This window comes from Osmerus eperlanus, chromosome 15 (genome assembly GCF_963692335.1).
Source record: "Osmerus eperlanus chromosome 15, fOsmEpe2.1, whole genome shotgun sequence".
Classification (NCBI taxonomy): domain Eukaryota; kingdom Metazoa; phylum Chordata; class Actinopteri; order Osmeriformes; family Osmeridae; genus Osmerus; species Osmerus eperlanus.
Genome location: NC_085032.1, coordinates 15,752,735 through 15,774,438, shown reverse-complemented (window position 1 = coordinate 15,774,438; position 21,704 = coordinate 15,752,735). Strand labels below are relative to the sequence as shown.

The following is a 21,704-nucleotide window of genomic DNA, read 5'->3' as shown; positions in this document are numbered from 1 at the left end:
GAGCGCTTCAGATTCTAACCCTGAGCCTGCCTGTAAACGCTGGTTATCAGTGCAAAAGCTAGGCTGGTCAGGGATAGGTTGAATGCGAGATAACATCGACTTGCAGTTGTTAGCTAGCAAGCACACCACAGACACACAGCCAGATCTCAAGATGCCTCTCAGTACGAAACGTGTGGAGAAATGCATACTTCCTGTTAAACCACCCTGTTTTAAAGACACACTTCAAGTCATGTTACCATCGTATGAGGAGCAGAATGAAACCAGTGACAGGTACTAAATCCAGCATTAGCTCTAACCAGCCTCACGTTTGTAAATATCTTAAACTCAATCACATTTTATACAAGCTTCTTAAAGCAGGATGCTTCAGAATAAAAATGAAACATGCATGAGTTCAGCCATGTTGTTTTGAGGTTCTTCTGAATGTAATGGCTTACCGTGTCTCAAAAACAATCACATCTTGACTAGGAAATACTTTTTTTGTTTGTTTCTGCTATGTTGTAGCTTGTCGGTAAATGTCTGCTTTACGCTGTGTTCAGTAGAATGTCAACAGAATGACAATCAGACACGTGAAACGATAAGAGCCCTTCGTGTGCACACACACACACACACATACACTTGATGAACTGAATGTACACACACGGGCATATATTAGACACACACCTACAGCAGACACATACTAAACACACATTTTATATGCACACGCGCCCAGAGACACACACACACACACACAGACAGACACACACACTCAGGGCAGGCACAGCTGTCTGTGTGGAAGTGTGTGATCTACAAAGGGAGATGTATAATTATCAGGGACTGTTATCTCACCTTGGCGTCTCTGCCTGTGTTAGAGTTCTGCATTCCTGAGGAACCATGCAACGCTGACTTCATGCACAGCTAGTTGTTTAGAACACAACACTAATTAGTTCTAATGACCAATTACAGGCCTGAGTTGGCACTGCTGCAGGTGTGTGTGTGTTTGGGAATAAGACAAAGAAGTATTTAACACGTTTGTTCAGCTGTCTCCCAGGCAGTGCAATTGTGTTTCAGCGATAATCACCGAATTTCATTTTCTCGTCATTGTGATTTATTTATTATTTTGTATTTAAGCTTAATCTGATGATTTAGCCTAGACTGTCACATAGACAGTATATATAATTTCTTCCGTTCCTTTTTAATCTCTGGAGGTCCTCATGGACTCATCTCTATGATCTCAGATTATACTTATTATAGCACACAAACACACACTCACACACACACACACAACTGTTTGATTTAATTCCTCACGCTTTAATATCCCTCCCACTGGCTCTGTTTAGTGTTGGATTGTTTCAGATTAATCCCCTAATTGCTTTGTAGTTTGTTGGAGAGAGATGGAGAGAGAGTGTGGGAAGGAAGGAGGGAGGGATAGAAAGAGAGAGGGAGAGAGTGTTTGAAGGGAGGGGAAGAGAGAGAAAGAGAAATAAATGACTGACTGACGGTTAATGTTATTTTTGAAACATTGTTCCAACACATTTCTTGCATTTAGCTAACATGCCCAGTAGCTCTATTTCTCTCTCTCTCTTTCTCTCTCCATTTTCTTCAGGCTGTAGAGAATTACCTGTCTGAGATTAAAATGGAATGAACAAAATGTATGATGTGTCTCTGAGACTGAGCTAGTGGCAGTTGAGAGATGGGCAGGGGTCCACAATTGATAACATCACTCTGGTATTTCAGACATCGTTCCAAATGGCACACTGCATCTCCTACTCTCTCTGTACCAGGACTAACACATGTATAATGAAACAGCTATAGTTCTATCTATAGATGTTTCTGAATGTAATATACAATTGACAATGGCAGATAATATATATACATATGATTTCTTTTTTGTGGTGTTTGGACTCCACTTTCTCCTTTCATCCCTCCTTCCTCCTAGTTAGAAAGGAGCTCGGAGCCTCAGTGTTTCTCTCTTGTTTCCATAGAGGGACCTTCAGGTCAGGGGGGCTCAGGAACTTTTGTCCCGTCCTGAATTGTTTTCTGGGGCCAGCTGATGAGCTCAGGCTGTCAGCTTTAAGACAAAGCCTCGGCTGGCTTCCATTCACCAAGTTAATATTGGATTTTTTTTCCCCTCTCTTTTCAAAAGTTTCCAGGGAGCTCTTTTTTATCCACATGTGAACTCTCAGTGACAGGCCTTAACTAAACCCGGAGCATTCAGGAGTGGGGATCCAGTTTGGTGTGTTTCCGCTGTGAGGGGAGAGTGTCTGGGGGATAGGTGGAGTTGTGCTATGGCCAGGCTGACCTCTGTTACTAAAAGGGTATTACCCAAATACTGTGACCCAATGTGGAATGTTTTTAGTTTTTTTTCTTCATTTCTTGTTGAACGTTTACTCTGTCTGGCAGTGCCGTTGAGCTCTGGTGGTTTTTGTATCTAATCGTCATTTTCTCTTCCCCTTTCTTTCTCTCTCTCTCTCCCTTTCTCCCTCCCCCCCTCTCCTTTTGTCTCTGCTTCCCTTCTTCTCTTTCTTGCTCTCTCTCTCCCTCCCTTCTTTTGTCTCTCTCAGGTCCCTGTCAGGCTGGTTGAGATGAGATCCCTATGTAGTGGTCGCCATGGCAACCTGTGACTCCCCCTCTATGGTGTCGCGGCAGGAACATGGCCAGAGAGACGCAGAGGAGGCCCAGAGAGACCGTCCAACTGCCGCCATCGCCATGGAGACCAACGCCGCCGCAACCGCAGTCGACGCACCGGACAACGGCCCCGTCAGCAAGGACGCCAGCAGCAGCCCACTGAGGGTGGCACCGGAGCCCTGCCGGAAGGAAAGCTTTACTACCGCCAACGGGACAGCTAGTGTTACCGGAAGCGGGACTTTACCGGGAGCGGGTTCCGGTTCAGGCTCAGACTCTGCCCCTGCCCCTGCCGCGGCCTCGCCGGTGGTGCCGGCAAAAGAGATCCCCTGTAACGAATGTGCCACCTCCTTCTCCAGTTTACAGAAGTACATGGAACACCACTGCCCCAGCGCCAGGCTGCCCAGCGGGGCAGGGCCCGAGGGCGGGGAGGAGGAGGGCGACAGCGAAGGAGACCGCGACGCCGCGGAGCTCGGAGACAACAGCGAAATGGAGATGGAGGAGGAGGAGGAGAGCGATGTGGAGAACCTGTGCGGAGAGATCGTCTACCAGCCCGACGGCTCTGCCTTCATCCTAGAGGACTCCAAAGAGCAGCGCGGCGCTGAGGGGCTGAGTGGACTCCCTTTCAGGAGCCTCCTGCCCCCTCAGTCCTTCCCCCCTATGTCCCAGGCCTCCGCCGCCAGCGGCCAGAGCGCCAGCGGCCCCGGGGGGGACAGAGACAGGCTGGAGCAGCCTGCCGCTTCACCCATGTCCTTCTACCCACAGGTCATCAACACCTTCCACATCGCCTCGTCCCTGGGGAAGCCCTTCTCGTCAGACCCTGGGTCCTCCTTCCCAAATACCTCAGCGTTGGGGGGCCCAGGCCCCGTGTTGCACAGTTTCCGCGTGTACGACCTTCGCCACGAGAGCGACAAAGACTACCTGACGGTCGACGGCGCTGCCAAAAACTCCTGTGTGTCCAAAGATGTCCCCAACAATGTGGACTTGTCCCAGTTCGAGGGCTGCGTAAGCGACGGGCGGCGGAAGCCCGTGCTGATGTGTTTCCTGTGCAAGCTGTCGTTCGGTTTCAGCCGCTCGTTCGTGACGCACGCCGTCCACGACCACCGCATGACCCTGAACGAGAAGGAACAGAAGCTGCTGAGCAACAAGCACGTCTCCGCCATCATCCAGGGCATCGGAAAGGACAAAGAACCTCTTATAAGCTTTCTGGAACCAAAAAAATCCTCCAACTCTGTGCCCCACTTTCCCTCCTCAGCCAACTTCCTGGGTGGCGAGCCGGGTCAACTCCGCGGGCTGTGGAACGCTTTTCACACCGAGAGCACCGACTCCCTCCAGGCTGGGTTTGCTTTCCTGAAGGGCAGCGCGGCCGCCCAGAGCGACCAAACCCCCAGAACCCAACCCATGCCAAAGGCCGAGACCAGCCCAAACCCTGGGGGCATGGCGGGCGTGCGTCGGACCCCGGCTGGCTCTGCGGCGAGCCGTGAGCAGGACTCGGAGAGTGACTGCGAGGGCCGCGGGCGGGACACACTCACGCAGACACGCACTTTGTGTCCCAACGGCCCCGCGTCGGAGCTGAGCCGGTACCCGGCCGTGAAGCTGGAGCCGGGGGCGGGGGAGCCAGGGGCGGGGCCCGCCAGCCCGGACGAGGACGACGAGGACATCTACTCAAGCGGGGGTCCGGAGATGGAGCCGGAGGAGGAGCCGGCAGCGGGAGAACGAGCCGACAGCACCAGTAGCAAAGACTTCCCTCTCTTAAACCAAAGCATTTCCCCTCTACCCAACCACGTGCTGAAGTACAGCGACAACAAAGCCCCCCTCTTGTCCTCCTCGTCCTCCCTGGCCGTGTGTGAGGAGCTGCAGAAGAGCCACCTGTCCAGGGACAGGGAGAGCAGCAACGACTCCACCAGCGACACCCTAGGGGGCCGTGGTGGCTCCTCCCCCTCCTCCCGCCCCCTGGACATGATGATGATGCGCAGAGACGACGAGAGCCCCGGGCCCCTGCACCAACACGCAGGAAACCCCGGCACTCCCGGGACCCCAGGGACCCCTGGGACCCCTGGACCTGGCGAGGGCTCCCCTGGAAGCGGGGTGGAGTGCCCCAAATGTGACACGGTCCTGGGGTCTTCCCGCTCCCTCGGAGGTCACATGACCATGATGCACTCACGGAACTCGTGCAAGACGCTCAAGTGTCCCAAGTGTAACTGGCACTACAAGTACCAGCAGACCCTGGACGCTCACATGAAGGAGAAGCACCCTGAGTCCGGGGGATCATGTGTGTACTGTCGGACCGGCCAGGCTCACCCTCGCCTGGCCCGGGGAGAGAGCTACACATGCGGCTACAAGCCCTTCAGATGCGAGGTTAGTCTGGTTTTCCTGCTTATCTCAGCCAGGGTTATGTTGTCTTTAAGAGGAAGTTGGGCTCATTTGATGGGAGGGTACACTGTCACGAATGCTTAGTTTGGACGACATCTTTTTCCCCCAGTTGATTGTGTTTTTTCCCCTCTTCCAGACCTTTGTAACAGTGCTTAGTGGGATTATTCAGTGTTGTCTACTGCTAGAGAGTTAGGGTTGTAGAGTTCATTTGAATTTCCTTTCTTTGAGGCTTAAAAAAAAACAACATAACTGACCACATAAAAAGTGGGGTTTCGTTTTGAATGCTTGTCAAAGTGAACAGTTCGGTGAACGTTCAGCAAGAGCCAATCGTACTTTATCGTATTCCTTCTTTGATAAATGTCCGAACAACTCTTTCAATACACTCTTACCTCACGATGAAATTGGTTTGGTGAAAAACGGGTAAAACTGGGAGCGTTTGCTTGACGTCTTGGAAGGCCCTTGATTGTTCCTCCCTGTGTTCGCTCCAGGTGTGTAACTACTCCACCACCACCAAGGGAAACCTGAGCATCCACATGCAGTCAGACAAGCACCTGAACAACGTCCAGACCCTCCAGAACGGAGGCACCGAGGTGCAGTACACCCACAGCCACACCCACAGCCACAACCACAACCATACCCACAACCACAGCCTGGCCAATCCGGTGCCCAGCGCCAGTCTTGGGGGCAGCTGTGGGACGCCCTCCCCCTCCAAGCCCAAGCAGAAGCCTACCTGGCGTTGTGAGGTGTGTGTTCTGCTGCTCGTCCTGTCCCACAGGGTCTCTGTGTGTGTGTGTGTGTGTGAGCTGCACAGTTGTCCGTGTCCTATGAACTGTCCGGGATGTGATTTCCAGAGTTCTTGTGCTTCCCTTATTCTGCGTGGACACAGGTTAGAGTCTGTGAGATGTACAGTGGTCAGTATTCTGTAAACAGACCAAATACAGATCCAGTATGATTCCCAGGCCCTCCCTCTGTTCTCGAGTGCATTGAAAGATAATACAGACGATAATGTCAGACATTTACCCAAGAAGGAACATGGAAACACGGGTTGAGAATAGACAGATGAGGCCAAAGTGCCTAGTCCCTGGAAAACAGCCTCTTGCTTAAACGTTTACCGAACGGCTCACCAGGAAGAGGTACTGACTCGTTCCCTCCCGCAGGTGTGCGACTACGAGACCAACGTGGCCAGGAACCTTCGTATCCACATGACCAGCGAGAAGCACATGCACAACATGATGCTGCTGCAGCAGAACATGAAGCAGATCCAACACAGCCTGCACATGGGGCTGGCTCCAGCAGAGGCAGAGCTGTACCAGTACTACCTGGCCCAGAACATGGGCCTGACCGGGGTCAAGTTGGAGAACCCTTCTGGACCCGAAGCCTCCGTGATGATGAACCCCTTCCAGTTGGACCCTGGCACGGCCGCGGCCCTCGGATCCAGCCTGGGTGAGCTGGGCTCGGGGTCGGGTGGGGGGGTTTAGGGGCCTCTTTGGATGTTTCGGTTCGTGTTTGGGGATGAGTATAGCTTTGTGGGAGAGACTTTTGCTTGTAGATCAAGATGGTTCCAGGATCAACCACTCTCTCTCCTGCATGCCACTTTACATCTAAACATCCCAGAAGGGCCTTTTTTTCTCCATTCTTTGTTTCCATGTTTTTAATCTTCCTTGGGTTCCCTTGCTGCCTACCTTTTTACCTCTCGGACATCACCTTATCCCGTCTCCTCTAGACCAGCTCTCTGGCTCAGGGCTTGATCTCTCCCCCTGTCCTCCCTCCTGCTCTCCCTCCATTATCCCCGCCTTTATTTTCCCTTTTTTTTCTTCCTCTTCTCTTCCCTCTCCCTCCCTCTCTTTTCTCTTCTCTTCCCTCTCCCTCCCTCTCTTTTATCTCTTCCCTCTCCCTCCCTCTCTTTTCTCTTCTCTTCCCTCCCTCTCTTTTCTCTTCTCTTCCCTCTCCCTCCCTCTCTTTTCTCTCTCTTCCCTCTCCCTCCCTCTTCTCTTATCTCCCTCCTCATGTTGCCCCTGTGTCATTGTCTCCTCTCACCGACCTCTTTCACTGATTAAAAGATGATTATGAGCCGCCACATGAGAATTATTCTTAATCTTTCATTCGTAATTTTCTTAAGTCAGCTTAATCCCCCTGCCCCTCCATCTCTCTCTATAAAACCCCCTACCTCTTGCCCTGAAGCACGCACACACACACACACACACACACACACACACACACACACACACACACACACACACACACAGTGCAGGGAGTGGATTCCCCTGAGAGGAAAGGAGATTTAACAATGACCCGGCACTGTTACACACCAACTCTTACATCAGACCTGGAGGTCACACTTAACACATTGACACTCAGTGTACTGTAGCACTGTCCACACACACAAGGATACGCACACACGCACACAGCAGACATGTGGTTTGTTTTGATCAGTAGCTAGCGGTTCTCTGGTCTCACATGAGCCTCTCGTTAAGACCTGCTAATTGGCAGATTTGTCCTCTGACTGTAAAGAGAAAGACGGAGAGAGAGAGAAACCGGAGTAATTGTTAAATTCTGTCTGTATTCCACTTCCTCTGTGGACGATTTTGTCAGAGACATATTGAGCTGGTCTTGGAACTGAGAAAAAGGGAGGGTGAGGAGGGGATCAAACATAGGGGTAAATTACATGAATGGAATATAATCAGATTTTGTTCAAGGGGGTAAAGAACACACACAAAAAAAAAAAATCTTAAAGGAGTTACTTTTATATATCGATCAGCATTTGTGTGTGTGTGTTGAAGAACAAAGCGACACAGCTCAAAAGGGGTGTCCTTCCACTGCTATGGAGGGTAATTAAGTCTATCTGATGAGAGAGTTAGCAAGTTTGAAAAGGATGATTGTAATTGATCCTGATTCAATCCTATTAGTTTTTTTTTTTTGTTCTGGTCATGGCTTTGTGGGAGCACCAACTCACTGCTAGGGTTCATTTTCTCAAATCCCTTTGTGTGTGAGAGGCCTAACACTGGGAGTGTACTAGTCCCTGCTTCATTTTATTTGATAGGAAGAAAAAAACTTTTTTCTTTTCAGTTTCAGTCCTACCTGCAGTTCTCATTGTTCCATCTCTCGCGTCCCTCGCCCCATTCTCATCCTATAATCCACATTTCTAACCCCCACTCACCCTCACTCTATCTCTCTCTCTCACGCTTAAGAAAATCTACCCCTTTGTCTTTCGTCCTATTCTCTGCCTCTCTAATCAACAACTCTCTGTCTCTCTCTATCTCTCTCTATCTCTCTCTCCTCCAGTGAGTACTGACCTCTCAGCAGAGCTGCGTCTGTCCGGGGGTCAGCTAATGGCGGACGACCTCTCCGTGCTGACAGGGGGCGGGGTCGGGGGAAGCGGCGTGGGCGGGGACGTGTCCCCCCCCCTCAGCGACCCCGCCCTCCGCCTCTACCAGTGTGCCGTCTGCAACCGCTACTCGTCCGACAGCCTGGAGGCGCTCAGCGCCCATGTCAGCGCCGACCGCGCCCTGCCCGAGGACGAGTGGAGGTGCATTCTGGGAGACGTGTACCAGTGCAAGCTGTGCAACTACAACACCCAGCTTAAGGCTAACTTCCAGCTGCACTGCAAGACGGACAAGCACATGCAGAAGCACCAGCTGGTGGCTCACATCAAGGAGGGGGGGAAGGGTAACCAGTGGAGGTTAAAGTGCGTCGCCATCGGCAACCCTGTGCACCTGAAGTGCAACGCCTGCGACTACTACAGCAACAGCGTGGATAAGCTCCGCCTCCACGCCACCAACCAGAGACATGAGGCGGCCATTCGCATTTACAAGGTTAGAGACCCACAATCCCTCTGTCCTCCCTCCTCGCTCCTCACACACCCTTCACAACATCGCCCAATGAAGGAATTAAGGAATTGTTGATTTATTCTGATTACCTACTGCTTCACACACCCCTACACTCACTCACTCACTCACTCACACACACATGCATATACACACTCCGAAAACCAAAACAGTTTGCCCCTGGTGACCCCTGAACTAGTTAGTTGACATTAGTAGGTTGATTCAGTCTCAGTGGTCAGCATCCTAAAGCTGAAGCCATCAGTGTATTAAGCAGTGATTAGCAGGCAGGTACTTAGTAGATAGTGTTGCCTTGAATAGATTAGGATTTACGTGTTTACAGCTACCAATATAGGTGAATTTAAATCACCCTATCATTGACAAATTCGTATTAACTAAATCTAATTTATGCAGAGACATACACACACGTACACCTATGAAAATAAACTAATTAGGATCTTGCTATACTACAAATATGTGAGGTGTGTTTGTTTGTGTGTGAGCATCATCTGGAAACAGTCAGCGAGATTAAATAATCCATAAAAAGAGAAACATGGCCCTGCTAAAGGAAGTCAGAGAGAGAAAACAAAAGAGAGAATCTAAAGTTTAATGTCAAAAATATTAATAAAATAAAATAAAAAACTCACCTTTTTCTGAAAAAACTGTGAGCAAGGGGACATTCAGATGTTTTACACACACACACACACACACACACACACACACACACACACACACACACACACACACACACACACACAGATAACCGTACACACACACGTACACCCCCCCTCCACACACACACACACACACACACAACCATACACACACCCCTGTGCACACACTTCCGTACACAAACTTACACACACCCCCGCACACAAAACCAAAACAGTTTGCCCCTGGTGACCCCTGAACTAGTTAGTTGACAGTAGTAGGTTGATTCAGTCTCAGTGGTCAGCATCCTAAAGCTGAAGCCATCAGTGTATTAAGCAGTGATTAGAAGGCAGGTACTTAGCAGACAGTGTTGCCTTGAATAGATTAGGATCTACGTGTTTACAGCTACCAATATAGGTGAATTTAAACAGTTGTTAAATAAGCATTTTCTAAATCTCATTTGTGCATAGGCACACAGACAGACATTCACACACAAACACGTACACTCACCCAGACGTACAGACAGTCAGGTCTGATAGGGTCCTGCTGGACTTTGAATATCTGATGGATGTGTAAGTGGAAGCATTGGCTGGCAGGTAGAAGTTGACTTTAAACCTTACACGCACCTTACACACACCTTACACACACCTTACACACACCTTACACACACCTTACAATAGCCAGCAAGTTACGTCAAAGAAAAAAGAAGTTTTTTGTCAAAAACGATTTGTTAAGAGAACTCTCTCACCTTTTTCAGAAGAAACTAAGAGAAAGGGACCTTTCTAATTATGTGTGTTTAAAAGAAATTACACACACACACTTATTTGGCGTCAAGGTGTAATAGAGATGTACTTTTGGACAGGTACAGTGGTGGTAAGAACTTCCCCATAGCTACCCTCTCTACCTCCCCCCACCTCCTCCCCACCTCCTCCCCCCACCTCCTCCCCCCACCTCCTCCCCCCACCTCCTCCCCCCACCTCCTCCTCCACCTCCTCTCCCCATCTCCTCCACCACCTCCTCCCCCCACCTCCTCCCTCCACCTCCTCCCCCCACCTCCCCCCCCCACCTCCACCTCCTCTCCCCATCTCCTCCACCACCTCCTCCCCCCACCTCCTCTCCCCACCTCCTCGCCCCACCTCATCCCCTCTCCACAAATGTGTTCTGCAGATGCCGACTTCAATGCATCTGGCAGGAATCAGACTACTTTACCCTTAGACATTTATTTGACCAGAAAAACACCTCTTCTATTATGTAGGGGAGGTGAAAGGCACATGGGATCTCGAGGTAGCTTGGCCCGACGCATAAAGGAGCCATGCGTTGATGGGCTTACCATATGGCAGAGGGATCATGGGATGTCTGTACGGCATGAGAAACCATTGAAGAGGCAAACAAAAAGCATATTCAGAACTTTATTGCTGCTTTGTAGCTGCGTTTGGCGGGGGATTGAGATGGAAGCTTTTCCAGACATTCTGTACCCCCGGCCGTCCGTAGAAGGCATTAGCGCTGCGGGGTCTCCCCCGGGGCTGTGGCAGGGGCACAGCAGGTGAACCAGGAAGTGACTCACCTGGAACAGAAACGTTTGATGTCGTCTCCTCTCTCTCTCTCTCTCGCTCTCTCTCTCTCTCGCTCTCTCTCTCTCTCTCTCTCTCTCTCTCTCTCTCTCTCTCTCTCTCGTTAGTTAGTTAGTTAGTTAGTTAGTTATATATTTTTGGAACAACATGATTGTCCTTTGCTAAACGTCCATGCCTAGTCTTGGTCCAATACAATTGGTCAGTTATGGTTTGTGTAAACTCTCACAAGAAGGGGAATTCAAAAGACCTCCACAACCCTAACTCTCTAAGAGTACAAAACCCATTTTATTTTGTATTTTTAATGATATGAAATTGAAATATGTTCCATAGTAGGAGTTAGGTAGTGTGTATTGCAGACGGCCACCCAGACAGCCTGTATTAGAAGGTGCTGTAGCATGGCCCAACCTTGGCTGCAGGGTTATGGTGATGTATGACGACTGATGTGATCATCTCAATAATAAACACAGGTCTTAATACAGATGGAGGGAGGAGTAAATCTGTCAGTGCCATTCAGGCCAGGGGTGTGTGTGTATGTGTGTGTGTGTTCATTGCATAGGCCCTCGGGTCAGTAGGAGTTGAGAATGTTCATGGTCAGTGTTGCATGGTAGAGGACCACACACACACACCAACTCATGAACTGACCAACAGCACCTGCTCCTCACCCTTCCTACCTTCTCTCTCTATTCCTCTTTTTATTTCCTTTTGATGCTGTTTCATAATTCTTTTATTCCCCCCTCTTTTCTCTCTCTCCCTCCCTCCGTCTCTCTCTTTCTTCTCTTTTTCAAGAGGAGAGAGAGGGAGGGATGGTTTGTGAAGAGTGAGATAGTGAGGAGAGTGAGAGAATATATCTTCCTCTCTGTCTCTCCCCTGGGGAGAAGCAGATAGCCCATCTCATTACCCATGATCCTCCTGGAAACACCACTGCTGGCCGGGAAACGAGGGGGGAAATTAAACGAGAGGAGGAGGGGAGGAGGAGAGACTGGAATTTTAGATTCATCAAAAGAATAGAGGCCTTTTTTCTCATTTCTACCTCGTCCTGCCTCCCCTCTTTTCTTCTCTCCCTCCCCCATCCTGAAGCAAAGGACTTCTCCCGCTCTCCTCGGCTGGTGCTGTGATATTACCTCTCCCGCCCTGCCTCCACCATTAGTCCAGGTCAACCCTGCCCCTTCTCATTTTCAAGTCAAATGGCCCTCTATATATGCAGGCCTAATTATTGGACTGTCATTTGGTCCTGTGTGACGAGGAAATGGACAGGAGATTGACTCCGGTAGATTTACATAAAAAGTCATTGTGCTGCTCCAGAATAGAAAGGAGGCTCTATTTCAAATGCGTGGCTTGTCCATGACACACACACACACACACACACACACACACACACACACACACACACTCATACTCACACATTCATACTCACACACTCATACTCACACACACAGAAGTGTGCTGCTGCTAGCTCATAGTCTTGCAGGTATTTGTGCGTCACTCCACAGCTCCCAGACGCCATCTCCTCGCCCGTGAGTACTTGTCTGTGGCCCTCCTCTCTCTCCTCTCCTGCCTTCTGCCTGGTGCTTCTGTTAGGCAACCAGAGCTTTTTAATACTGATACAATACTGATTTTAATACTGATACAATACTCTGATTTTAATACTGATACAATACTCTGATTTTAATACTGATACAATACTCAATCGTTTTTTTTTAAATCCTATTGATGTCCCTGAGCTTTCTTCAAAGCTGGGCGGGTCACCCCTCAAAGTGAACACATCCACCAGCCTCTCTCTCCCCCACCCTCTCACTCCCCCACCCTCTCTCTCCCTTTCTCTCCCTCCCCCTACAGTATCCCTCTCTCTTCCTTTCCCCCCCTCTCTCTCCCTCCCTCCCTCCCCCTATCCCTTTCTCTTCCTCTCCCCCCTCTCTCTCTCCCTGTCCCTCTCCCTCCCTCTCTGTCTTTCTCTCTTTCCAGGAAATGAGATAAGGCTGACACCACAGGGAGGTGCTGATGATGTCAGAGGTGCTGATGATGTCAGTGTAACATAATTAAGTTCTGGATCAGAATATAAATAATGCTAGTGGAAATGGCGATGGATCAGACAGGACAATAGTTCTGCCCTGTGAGTGTTGGTGTTCAGGTTGACACAGACGCACCTGTAGGTAGCTCTCCTCTCTGCTAATCCTCTCTCCCCACCGTCCAGCGGATTGGGATACGAGCTCCCGGCGTCACCTGCCATTACGAGAGAGACTGAGAGAATGTGTGTGTGTCTGTGTGTTTGTGTGTGTGTGTTTCGGGGGTGGGGTTAATTAAGGTATTCCCCTGACCCCCCCCAACCCTCCTCCTATTCTCCGGTGAGCACAGACCAGACATGGAGACACCACTGCTCTGGTAGCCCTCCCTCAGGCCGGGGCACTCTGGTTTGTCTGTGTGCAGGGGACTGTGAAGACCAGCAGACGGGGGTGGGGACAGGTATGGGAGACATGGAGGAGACGGAGGAGGAGTTAGAGGAGGGAGGGGAGGGGAGGGGAGGGGAGGGGAGGGAGGGGAGGGAGGTGAAATAAAAAGACAAACTCTCCTTTGTTCCTGCCTGGACATGTCCCTCTTCCTCCTCCTCTCTTCTACCTCCTCTCCTTCTCCTCCACCACCACTCTTCCGTTCCTGAAGCGTCTTGATCTCCCTGTTCATAACAAAGGAGAAGCAGCCAGTGTTGACAGACATACTGGAGTCACATCACAGTATGCATGGCAACAAGTGGAGCACCTTCATCCTCTTCGCTTCACTTCCATTTTGATGCTTCCATGCGTTCAACGCTCATTTGAAAGCACATAACTCGATGTTGAAGATGTTTTTCGACGCAAGTAATTATTAGCATTAATCGGAGCCTTCAAATCAGATCCGAAACATCGTAAAGTTCAACACCCATATGGGATATTTGAGTGTTTCACTGAGGAATTTGTGTAAACACAGACAGGTTTCATGAATGCTATTTAGCCAGAAAACCCGCCGTGCTCTCCATGAAGCTATCAACATATCGAGTCACTCCAGAACACTCATCCAAATCAATGATCGAATCGATTGGAGTTAATCATGTCTCTCCCTTGGACAAGGCCCATATATACCTCTCTTCACCTTTCTCTTTCCCTCTTTCTTTCTCTCCCTCTCGCTTCTCTCTCTCTCTCTCTCTCTCTCTCTCTCTCTCTCTCTCTCTCTCTCTCTCTCTCTCCCCCCTCTCTCTCTCTTTCTCTTTCTCTCTCTCTCTCTCTCATTATCAGTGTGTGGGACAACCACAGCATTCCAGTGGTAATTGATTTTAACCGTTAGGTGCTCAGTGAAAAGATAAGTAGAGGGAGATATTCGATTACGGATGAACAGAGAGAGGGAGAGGGAGAGAGGGAGAGAGAAGGAGAGAGAGAAAGTGAGTGGGGGTTGGACCTGTTCCCTGCTGTCTTCCTATTGGCTGAGCCTTACGGATGGTAGGAACACAATGGGCTTGACCCTCCAGTGAGTCCATCCAGATTAGTGAGCCAGAGGTAATCTCTAATGCTTTGAAATAGACCTGATAGAAGTCCCACTTACTTGTTTGGGATTATCGTCCATGAATTTCAGCACATTTAGTTAAATTAACCCTTCAAATTATTACTTTTTAATTGCAGCGGCCAGCATTGTGTACACGGTGTCTGCTAAAAGCATTCTGTCAGTACAGATGGCACTGTCGGTTTGTGGAGATACTATATACATTTAATATTATTATTTATTTTTCTCAAGGTAATACCACAAGCCAGTAGTAATATAATGCATCAATACCCTACTTTGTAGCTCCCTCCCTCTTCCATGAGCCAGTCCAGACGAGCGCTGGCTGGGTGATTCACAGCTGCTGCTGCTTCTCTGTCCGGCTCCATTTTTGAAGGCCCAGCGCGGACAACCTGGATGACTGAGCCCACTATTCTACTGCTCTCCTGTCAGACCACCTCTCTCTCTTCCTCTCTCTCTCTTCCTCTCTTTCTTTCTCTCTTTTTGTTCTCTTTCTTTCCCCCCCTCCTCCCAGTACTGGAGAGGGGGGGGGGCTGGATGAGGGACTGGGGGGGGTGGAAGAGGGGCGCTGAACAAAGGCAAACATTTGAGTAATCTTCAAAGTGCTCGTTGGTATGTGGAGTAGACACTGGAATGCGACTGTGGCTGTAGCTTTTCAGGGGGAAAACAATATCCTTCCTCTCCCTCAACCAGCCCTCAGACTCTCCCTCTCCCTCCCTCCCTCCCCCCAGCCAGTCCACCCTCTCCCTCCCTCGCCCTCCCTCTCCCCAGCCAGCCTTCCGCAAACCCAGGAACCCGAGCTGCTCTCTCCCGCCTCTGCTACCACCTCACCTCCCCGCCCTCAACCTTCTCTCACCCCACACTCACCCTCCCTCAACTCCCTGCCCTCACCCTCTCTCACCCCACACTCACCCTCTCACCCACCCCAGACTGCTCCTCCTCTCTCTACCTGCCCCACTGTTGTCTCTACGTGGTGTTGGGGGGGCTGGGCGGTGAACAGGACATCTCAGGGTTCAATGAGCACACGGGGACCTGACTGGGGTGTATCTGCTAGTCGAGTGATCAGAGGGAGATGACTGCTATATGAACAGGGACAATCAGGAGGGAGAATAGTGAAGACGAGAGGGGAGACGGGAGAGGGGGGTGAGGTGAGGGTTATAGTGCTTTTTATGAACAGGGATCGTCACAAGGATGCAGAGAGAGCAGGAAAGTAGGAGTATTCAGACACAAAAAACAACAACACCAGTCAGATATTTGTAACAGACACAAACTGAACTTCCACCATTTTGAGACAGATTCATAGTGAAGTCCTTTTGTCTGCTAATTCCATGTCGGATTCTCACGAGGATCCACACGAGAGTAATTTGGTCCATTCTCTGTCATTACAAGTCCTTGTGTGGGAATTGTGTTCTTTTCTTGGTACCTTTTGTTTGAGCTAAGTAAAACCATGCATGGGCAGGGGCTCACGGGAGACAGTGCTATCCTCACAGTCAGGAATGTGCAATTAGTGATTTGAGCCTCTCTGCTCTCTCCTCTCTCTCCTCTCTCTCTTCTCTAACCTCTCTCTCTTCTCTCTATCCTCCCTCTCTCTTTCTTCTCTCTATCCTCCCTCTCTCCTCTCTCTATCCTCCCTCTCTCCCGCTCGCTTCTCTTTTCCCTCCTCTCTCAGCAGTCAACGCTGACAGACAGGTTTGCGAACAGACCTTCCGCCATTTTAGTTCAGAGGCGTAAAAAAAAAAAAACTTGTTCTTAATTATTTTTTTTTTAAACCCATCGAAATTCAAAAGGCTGCGAATCTTCATAAGACTTCAGTGTCGTCCTGCTGGCAGATCTGAGGTCCGCTGTGCTGCCTCCCAGACTGTGTGGGTCAGGAGAGGAGGTGTTCAGACTGACCCAGGACCTGCTCAGTGTCAGGGTCCTGAGCAGGAGACAGCCCTTGGGGGGGGGGGGGCTGGGCAAGAGGTGGCTCAGACACACTCTAAATCAGCCTAATGTAAATACACATCTTCTTTTTACACAGAAGGGGGTTGTGTGTGTGGTGTGTGTGCGGTGCGTGCGTGTGTGTGTGTGTGTGTGTGAGAGTTGGAGAGGTTCTCTGGTGTGTCTCTCTGTCAGTGCTGGGATTATCAAGGTAGAGTCAGGCTCATCTTAGTGTTTGCTGACTTGGCTGTGTGCTTGATAGCTAGTGTGTGGGTGTGTGAGAGGAGGGAGGGTGGGTGTGTGTGTGTGAGAGGGAGGGTGGGTGTGTGTGTGTGTGTGTGTGTGTGTGAGAGGGAGGAGGGAGGGAGGGTGGGTGTGTGTGTGTGAGAGGGAGGGAGGGAGGGTGGGTGGGTGTGTGTGTGAGAGGGAGGGAGGGTGGGTGGGTGTGTGTGTGAGAGGGAGGGAGGGAGGGAGGGAGGGTGGGTGGGTGTGTGTGTGAGAGGAGGGAGGGAGGTGGGTGGGTGTGTGTGTGAGAGGGAGGGAGGGAGGGAGGGAGGGAGGGTGGGAGGGAGGGTGGGAGGGAGGGAGGGAGGGAGGGAGGGTGGGTGGGTGGGTGGGTGAGTGAGTGAGAGGGAGGGAGGGAGGGTGTGTGGTGAGAGGGAGGGAGGGAGGGTGGGTGGGTGAGTGTGTGAGAGGGAGGGAGGGAGGGTGGGTGTGTGAGAGGAGGGAGGGAGGGTGGGTGTGTGTGTGAGAGGGAGGGAGGGAGGGTGGGTGGGTGAGTGTGTGAGAGGGAGGGAGGGAGGGTGGGTGTGTGAGAGGGAGGGAGGGAGGGTGGGTGTGTGTGTGAGAGGGAGGGAGGGAGGGTGGGTGGGTGTGTGGTGTGAGAGGGAGGGAGGGAGGGAGGGAGGGTGGGAGGGGTGGGTGGGTGAGTGAGAGGGAGGGAGGGAGGGTGGGTGTGTGTGTGAGAGGGAGGGAGGGAGGGAGGGTGGGTGTGTGTGTGAGAGGGAGGGAGGGAGGGAGGGTGGGTGGGTGTGTGTGAAGTCGTGTTTCTATAAGGGGCCATTTGGGTCAGGAACTCCTGAACTTCAGATTGACCTCCTGCCCCATGTGTCAGGCACACTTACGTCACTGCTGAAAGATATGTGAGTGTTATATGAGATTTACTTAACAGGCAAACAGGACTAGATGTTTCAGGGTATAGTTTTGGATCAGATTTAACATGTATTCTGCTGATGGTTGCAACTCTGAGACAGAGAGACAGTAGGTGGAGGGAGAAAGACGGAGAGAGGGGAAGAGAGGGTGAGGGATAGAGAGAGAGCGTAGGAGGGAGAGAGAGAGACAGGGAGAGAAAGCCAAGGAGAACCAGAGTGAAAGACTCATTGTGATAATTCATTTGTTTGCTTTGGCGGAGATTTGCAGGAATGATTATTTTTGCTGCCCGACCCCGAGGTAAGCTAACCGCTAACCGTTAGCACGCAGAGCCTGAAGGCCCCAAAGCCACAGTCACGCACGAGAGCGAGGAGGCAAACCGAGGAGGTCGGAGAGGAAACGGCTCAGCCATCACCTCGGCATCCCGAGACATCTGAGTTAGCGAGGGAGAGATGGAAAGAGAGAGAGGAGAGAGAGAGAGAGAGAGAGAGAGAGAGAGAGAGAGAGAGAGAGAGAGAGAGGAGAGAGAGAGAGAGAGAGAGAGAGAGAGAGAGAGAGAGAGAGAGAGAGAGAGAGAGATAGAGAGATGAGAGAGAGAGAGAGAGAGAGAGAGAGAGAGAGAGAGAGAAGAGAGAGAAGAGATGAGAGAGAGAGAGAGATGAGAGAGAGAGAGAGAGAGAGAGAGAGAGAGAGAGAGAGAGAGAGAAGAGAGAGAGAGAGAGAGAGAGAGAGAGAGAGAGAGAGAGAGAGAGATGAGAGAGAGAGAGAGAGAGGCTGAGGGGAAAAGAGGGAGGAGAGGAATACTATTTTAGGTTGTAGTCTTTGTAGTCTTATATATTCCACCCTCTTGATGTAGGAAAGTGTGCGTGTGTGTGTGTGTAAACACGTGCGTGTGTGTGTGTAAACACGTGCGTGTGTGTGTGTGTAAACACGTGCGTGTGCTTGTGAGTAGTGGCATTCCCGCCCTCCAGGAATTCCTGGTTAAGGGTACCAGGGTCTCCTAGAGATCCTGTTTGTGTCCCAGCCGGCTGGAGACCAGGGACGGCACCTGGCGACGTGCCGGCTGGGAGACCAGGGACGGCACCTGGCGACGTGCGGCTGGGAGACCAGGGACTGGCACCTGGCGACGTGCCGGCTGGGAGACCAGGGACGGCACCTGGCGACGTGCCGGCTCTTCGGTCGTTTGAGTAACAAAACAAGCTTGTGTTGTCGGGTGTTCTGCTGTTCCCTGTTGTCTTCGAGGCCCGAGGGTTGTGTAGCGAACATGGGAAGTTGGCACGGTTCCAATATGATGAACCCAGCGATATGCCAGCATTACCCTGGATACTGAGGATCTAAGGATCGGGGGGTTGAAACGCATACGCGTAAACACACACACACACAGACACACACACTTATTAGGACATATTTGTTCATAGCAGCCGTGACGAGGTTTATTTGACTTCTGTTCATTAGAAGGCTGGCTCCTTACTTAATAGCAGAAAGGGCCTAATTTGTCCTCTGTTTTTGGCTAGAAAACAGACTTCTGACGATCAAAAAATCTTTGTCATTTTTTCCGCCACACAGACACACACACCCAGACACACACACACCAACGCGCACACAGGCACAAGCATAGGCACACAGGAGTGTGTTTAAACACACACGTGCCATCACAGCCCGTTTGAGAGGAGAGATTAAACAGCAGCTTGTGAGAAGCTGTCCTCCATATTGTTAAGTATTGTGCTAATGAGGCTGAGTTGTCAGAGAGAGAACACACAAGCGTGAAGTTGTTGTGGGGGGTGGGGGGGTGGGGGTGGGGTGTGGGGGGGGGGCAAGGTGTTTTGTAAACATTGATGTCTGCATAAATATGTAAACAGACACAAGCACACACACACACAAGCGACTCGTGCATGCACCCTTCTTGGTGTTTTGGAAGGTGTGTGTGTGTGTGTGAGATTCGGGGGGTGTGAGACGTGACAGGTAAGCTCCCTGAAGTGATGTGTGGGGGGGTTGACAGTGTCAGATTTCTGACTGTAAAAGACAGAAAAATGATCATTCCTGTTTGTGTGTGTGGATATGACACTGACATCTATGGGGAACCCTGGAACGGGTGGTTAGCTGATTCTGATTGGTCCACAGGGATCTTGGAGGTGTTAGTTGATTCTGATTGGTCCACAGGGATCTTGGAGGTGTTAGTTGTTTGCCAGCACTAATCCACAACAATTAGCTACCAGCACACTGGAGACATGCCCTACTGACAGGGTACAGGCTTTTTTGTCACCCCGAAAACAACACACATTCGTGCACACACACACACACACTCCCGAACATGCACTCACACAGTCCCTCAAACACTTCCACATGCACACACACACACGTGACCAGAGTGTCTTTATGAGAGAGGCTGGACGACACCAGATGAGGCCAGAGACGTCTGTCTGGAACTGTCCTGGGATGAGGCAGGAAGTGATGGATGAGGCAGGAAGTGATGGATGAGGCAGGAAGTGATGGGATGAGGCAGGAAGTGAAGTGATGGGATGAGCAGGAAGTGAAGTGATGGGATGAGGCAGGAAGTGATGGGATGAGGCAGGAAGTGAAGTGATGGGATGAGGCAGGAAGTGATGGGATGAGGTAGGAAGTGATGGTATGAGGTAGGAAGTGATGGGATGAGGCAGGAGTGATGGGATGAGGCAGGAAGTGATGGGATGAGGCAGGAAGTGATGTTTCTCCAACGTTGTGTCTTGGACAGTAACAAGGAGGAAGCTTGGCTGTTTCTGAGCACTGAAAAGAGCGCAAAAGAAACTGATGAGAAACACAACAAAACGGAACGTCGTCACGGCCGACGCACACGTCATTGTGTTCCAAGGCTTCGGTGAGGATGAAACAACAGTGTGTAAAGGTGGCAGATCGTGAAGACAGAGATTCAATCAAACGAGAACCACGCAGGCGTCTCTATGGAGATGAGACGAGCCTTGCAGCCAGAGATCGGTTTGTGTGGAGCTGTTATTAATAGTAGAATGGCCGGTCTTTGTGTACACTACGAATTAAAACTGTCTCCTTTTTGAGGTCTTTGTCGTGAGCTGGAACAAGATGGCCGCCAGACTCTTCAGGGCTGGATACGGAGAGTTGACTGAACGGTTTATAAGGAAGTTTCTGCTGTCAATAAGCTTTTCAGAGAAGCCGTAGAAATTGGTGACAGTATGACAGAAAAACTAAAGAAACCCACTTTTTAAGTACACACATCGAATTTGAAGATTCAGTTACTATGGCTGGTTTGTGTGTGTGTGTGTGCGTGTCTCCCTCCGAGTGGTGGTTTCCAAGGGAGGTTGTTCGTCCAGGGAGGCCCTCTTTCACAGAGAAACAAAGATGGCTGTAATTAATGGCCCTGAGCTCCAAGACAGGACAGCTTTCTTCTGACAACTCCAACTTAATTAAAACTTAAAACCCCTGAATGGGCCCCAACTGTGCACAGACGTCCTGCCAACTCGTGAGAAAAACGTTGCAAGTTTCTTTTCTTTTTTTTGTGAGGGGGTGGGGGGGGGGGGGTGGGGGGGTTAAAAGAAAGAAAAGAGTGAGGGAGAGAAAAGATGTTTTAGCGCAGGAGCTGTGTTTTCTAACCCTGTGTTTAGTCAGGGACTCTCACACACCTGCAGCTAGCTCACCCCCCCCCCCCTCTCTTTACCCGCTCCTCACCCCTTCTCTCTCTCTCCTCACCCCTGCTCCTCTCCCTCTCTCTCCCCCTCTCAACTGTCTTTGTCTCTCTCTCTCTCCCCTCCCCCTCCTCTTCCTGTGGGTTGTTTGGAGTGCTAGCTAGCTAGCTAGTGGAGGATCTGATAGCGAACCCCTCTCTGGTGTTTTGTTTCACAGCATTGTCCCTCATCCCTCCGCTCCGCAGCCACACTTGATATGCTCCTCTTGTCCGGGCGTATGGGGGTGCAGCCGGGCCGGGTGGGGGCAGGGTGTGTGTGATGGGTGGGCTTAGGAAGGCAGAGGGAGGGGTTAGCTCTGTGTGGCTGCAGTGCTGTTTAAGAAGGAGCTGGTAATAAGCGCTCGCGGCTACAAGCCCGTGCTGAATAGAAGCACCCGGAGTGTTGTACAATGACAGAGGCTGACA

General features: G+C 50.7%; 1 protein-coding gene across 1 annotated transcript in view; it reads left to right on the top strand.

Annotated features, from left to right (window-relative positions):
• Positions 1 to 21,704, top strand: part of LOC134035383 (zinc finger homeobox protein 4-like) — a 29,780-nt gene that overhangs the window by 2,687 nt on the left and 5,389 nt on the right. The window contains exons 2-6 of the mRNA XM_062480377.1: positions 2,541 to 4,959; positions 5,463 to 5,717; positions 6,132 to 6,417; positions 8,257 to 8,786; positions 18,633 to 18,795. Of these exons, the coding sequence (XP_062336361.1) occupies positions 2,587 to 4,959; positions 5,463 to 5,717; positions 6,132 to 6,417; positions 8,257 to 8,786; positions 18,633 to 18,795 (3,607 nt within the window). The 5' untranslated portion in view covers positions 2,541 to 2,586. The remainder of the gene's footprint in view (positions 1 to 2,540; positions 4,960 to 5,462; positions 5,718 to 6,131; positions 6,418 to 8,256; positions 8,787 to 18,632; positions 18,796 to 21,704) is intronic.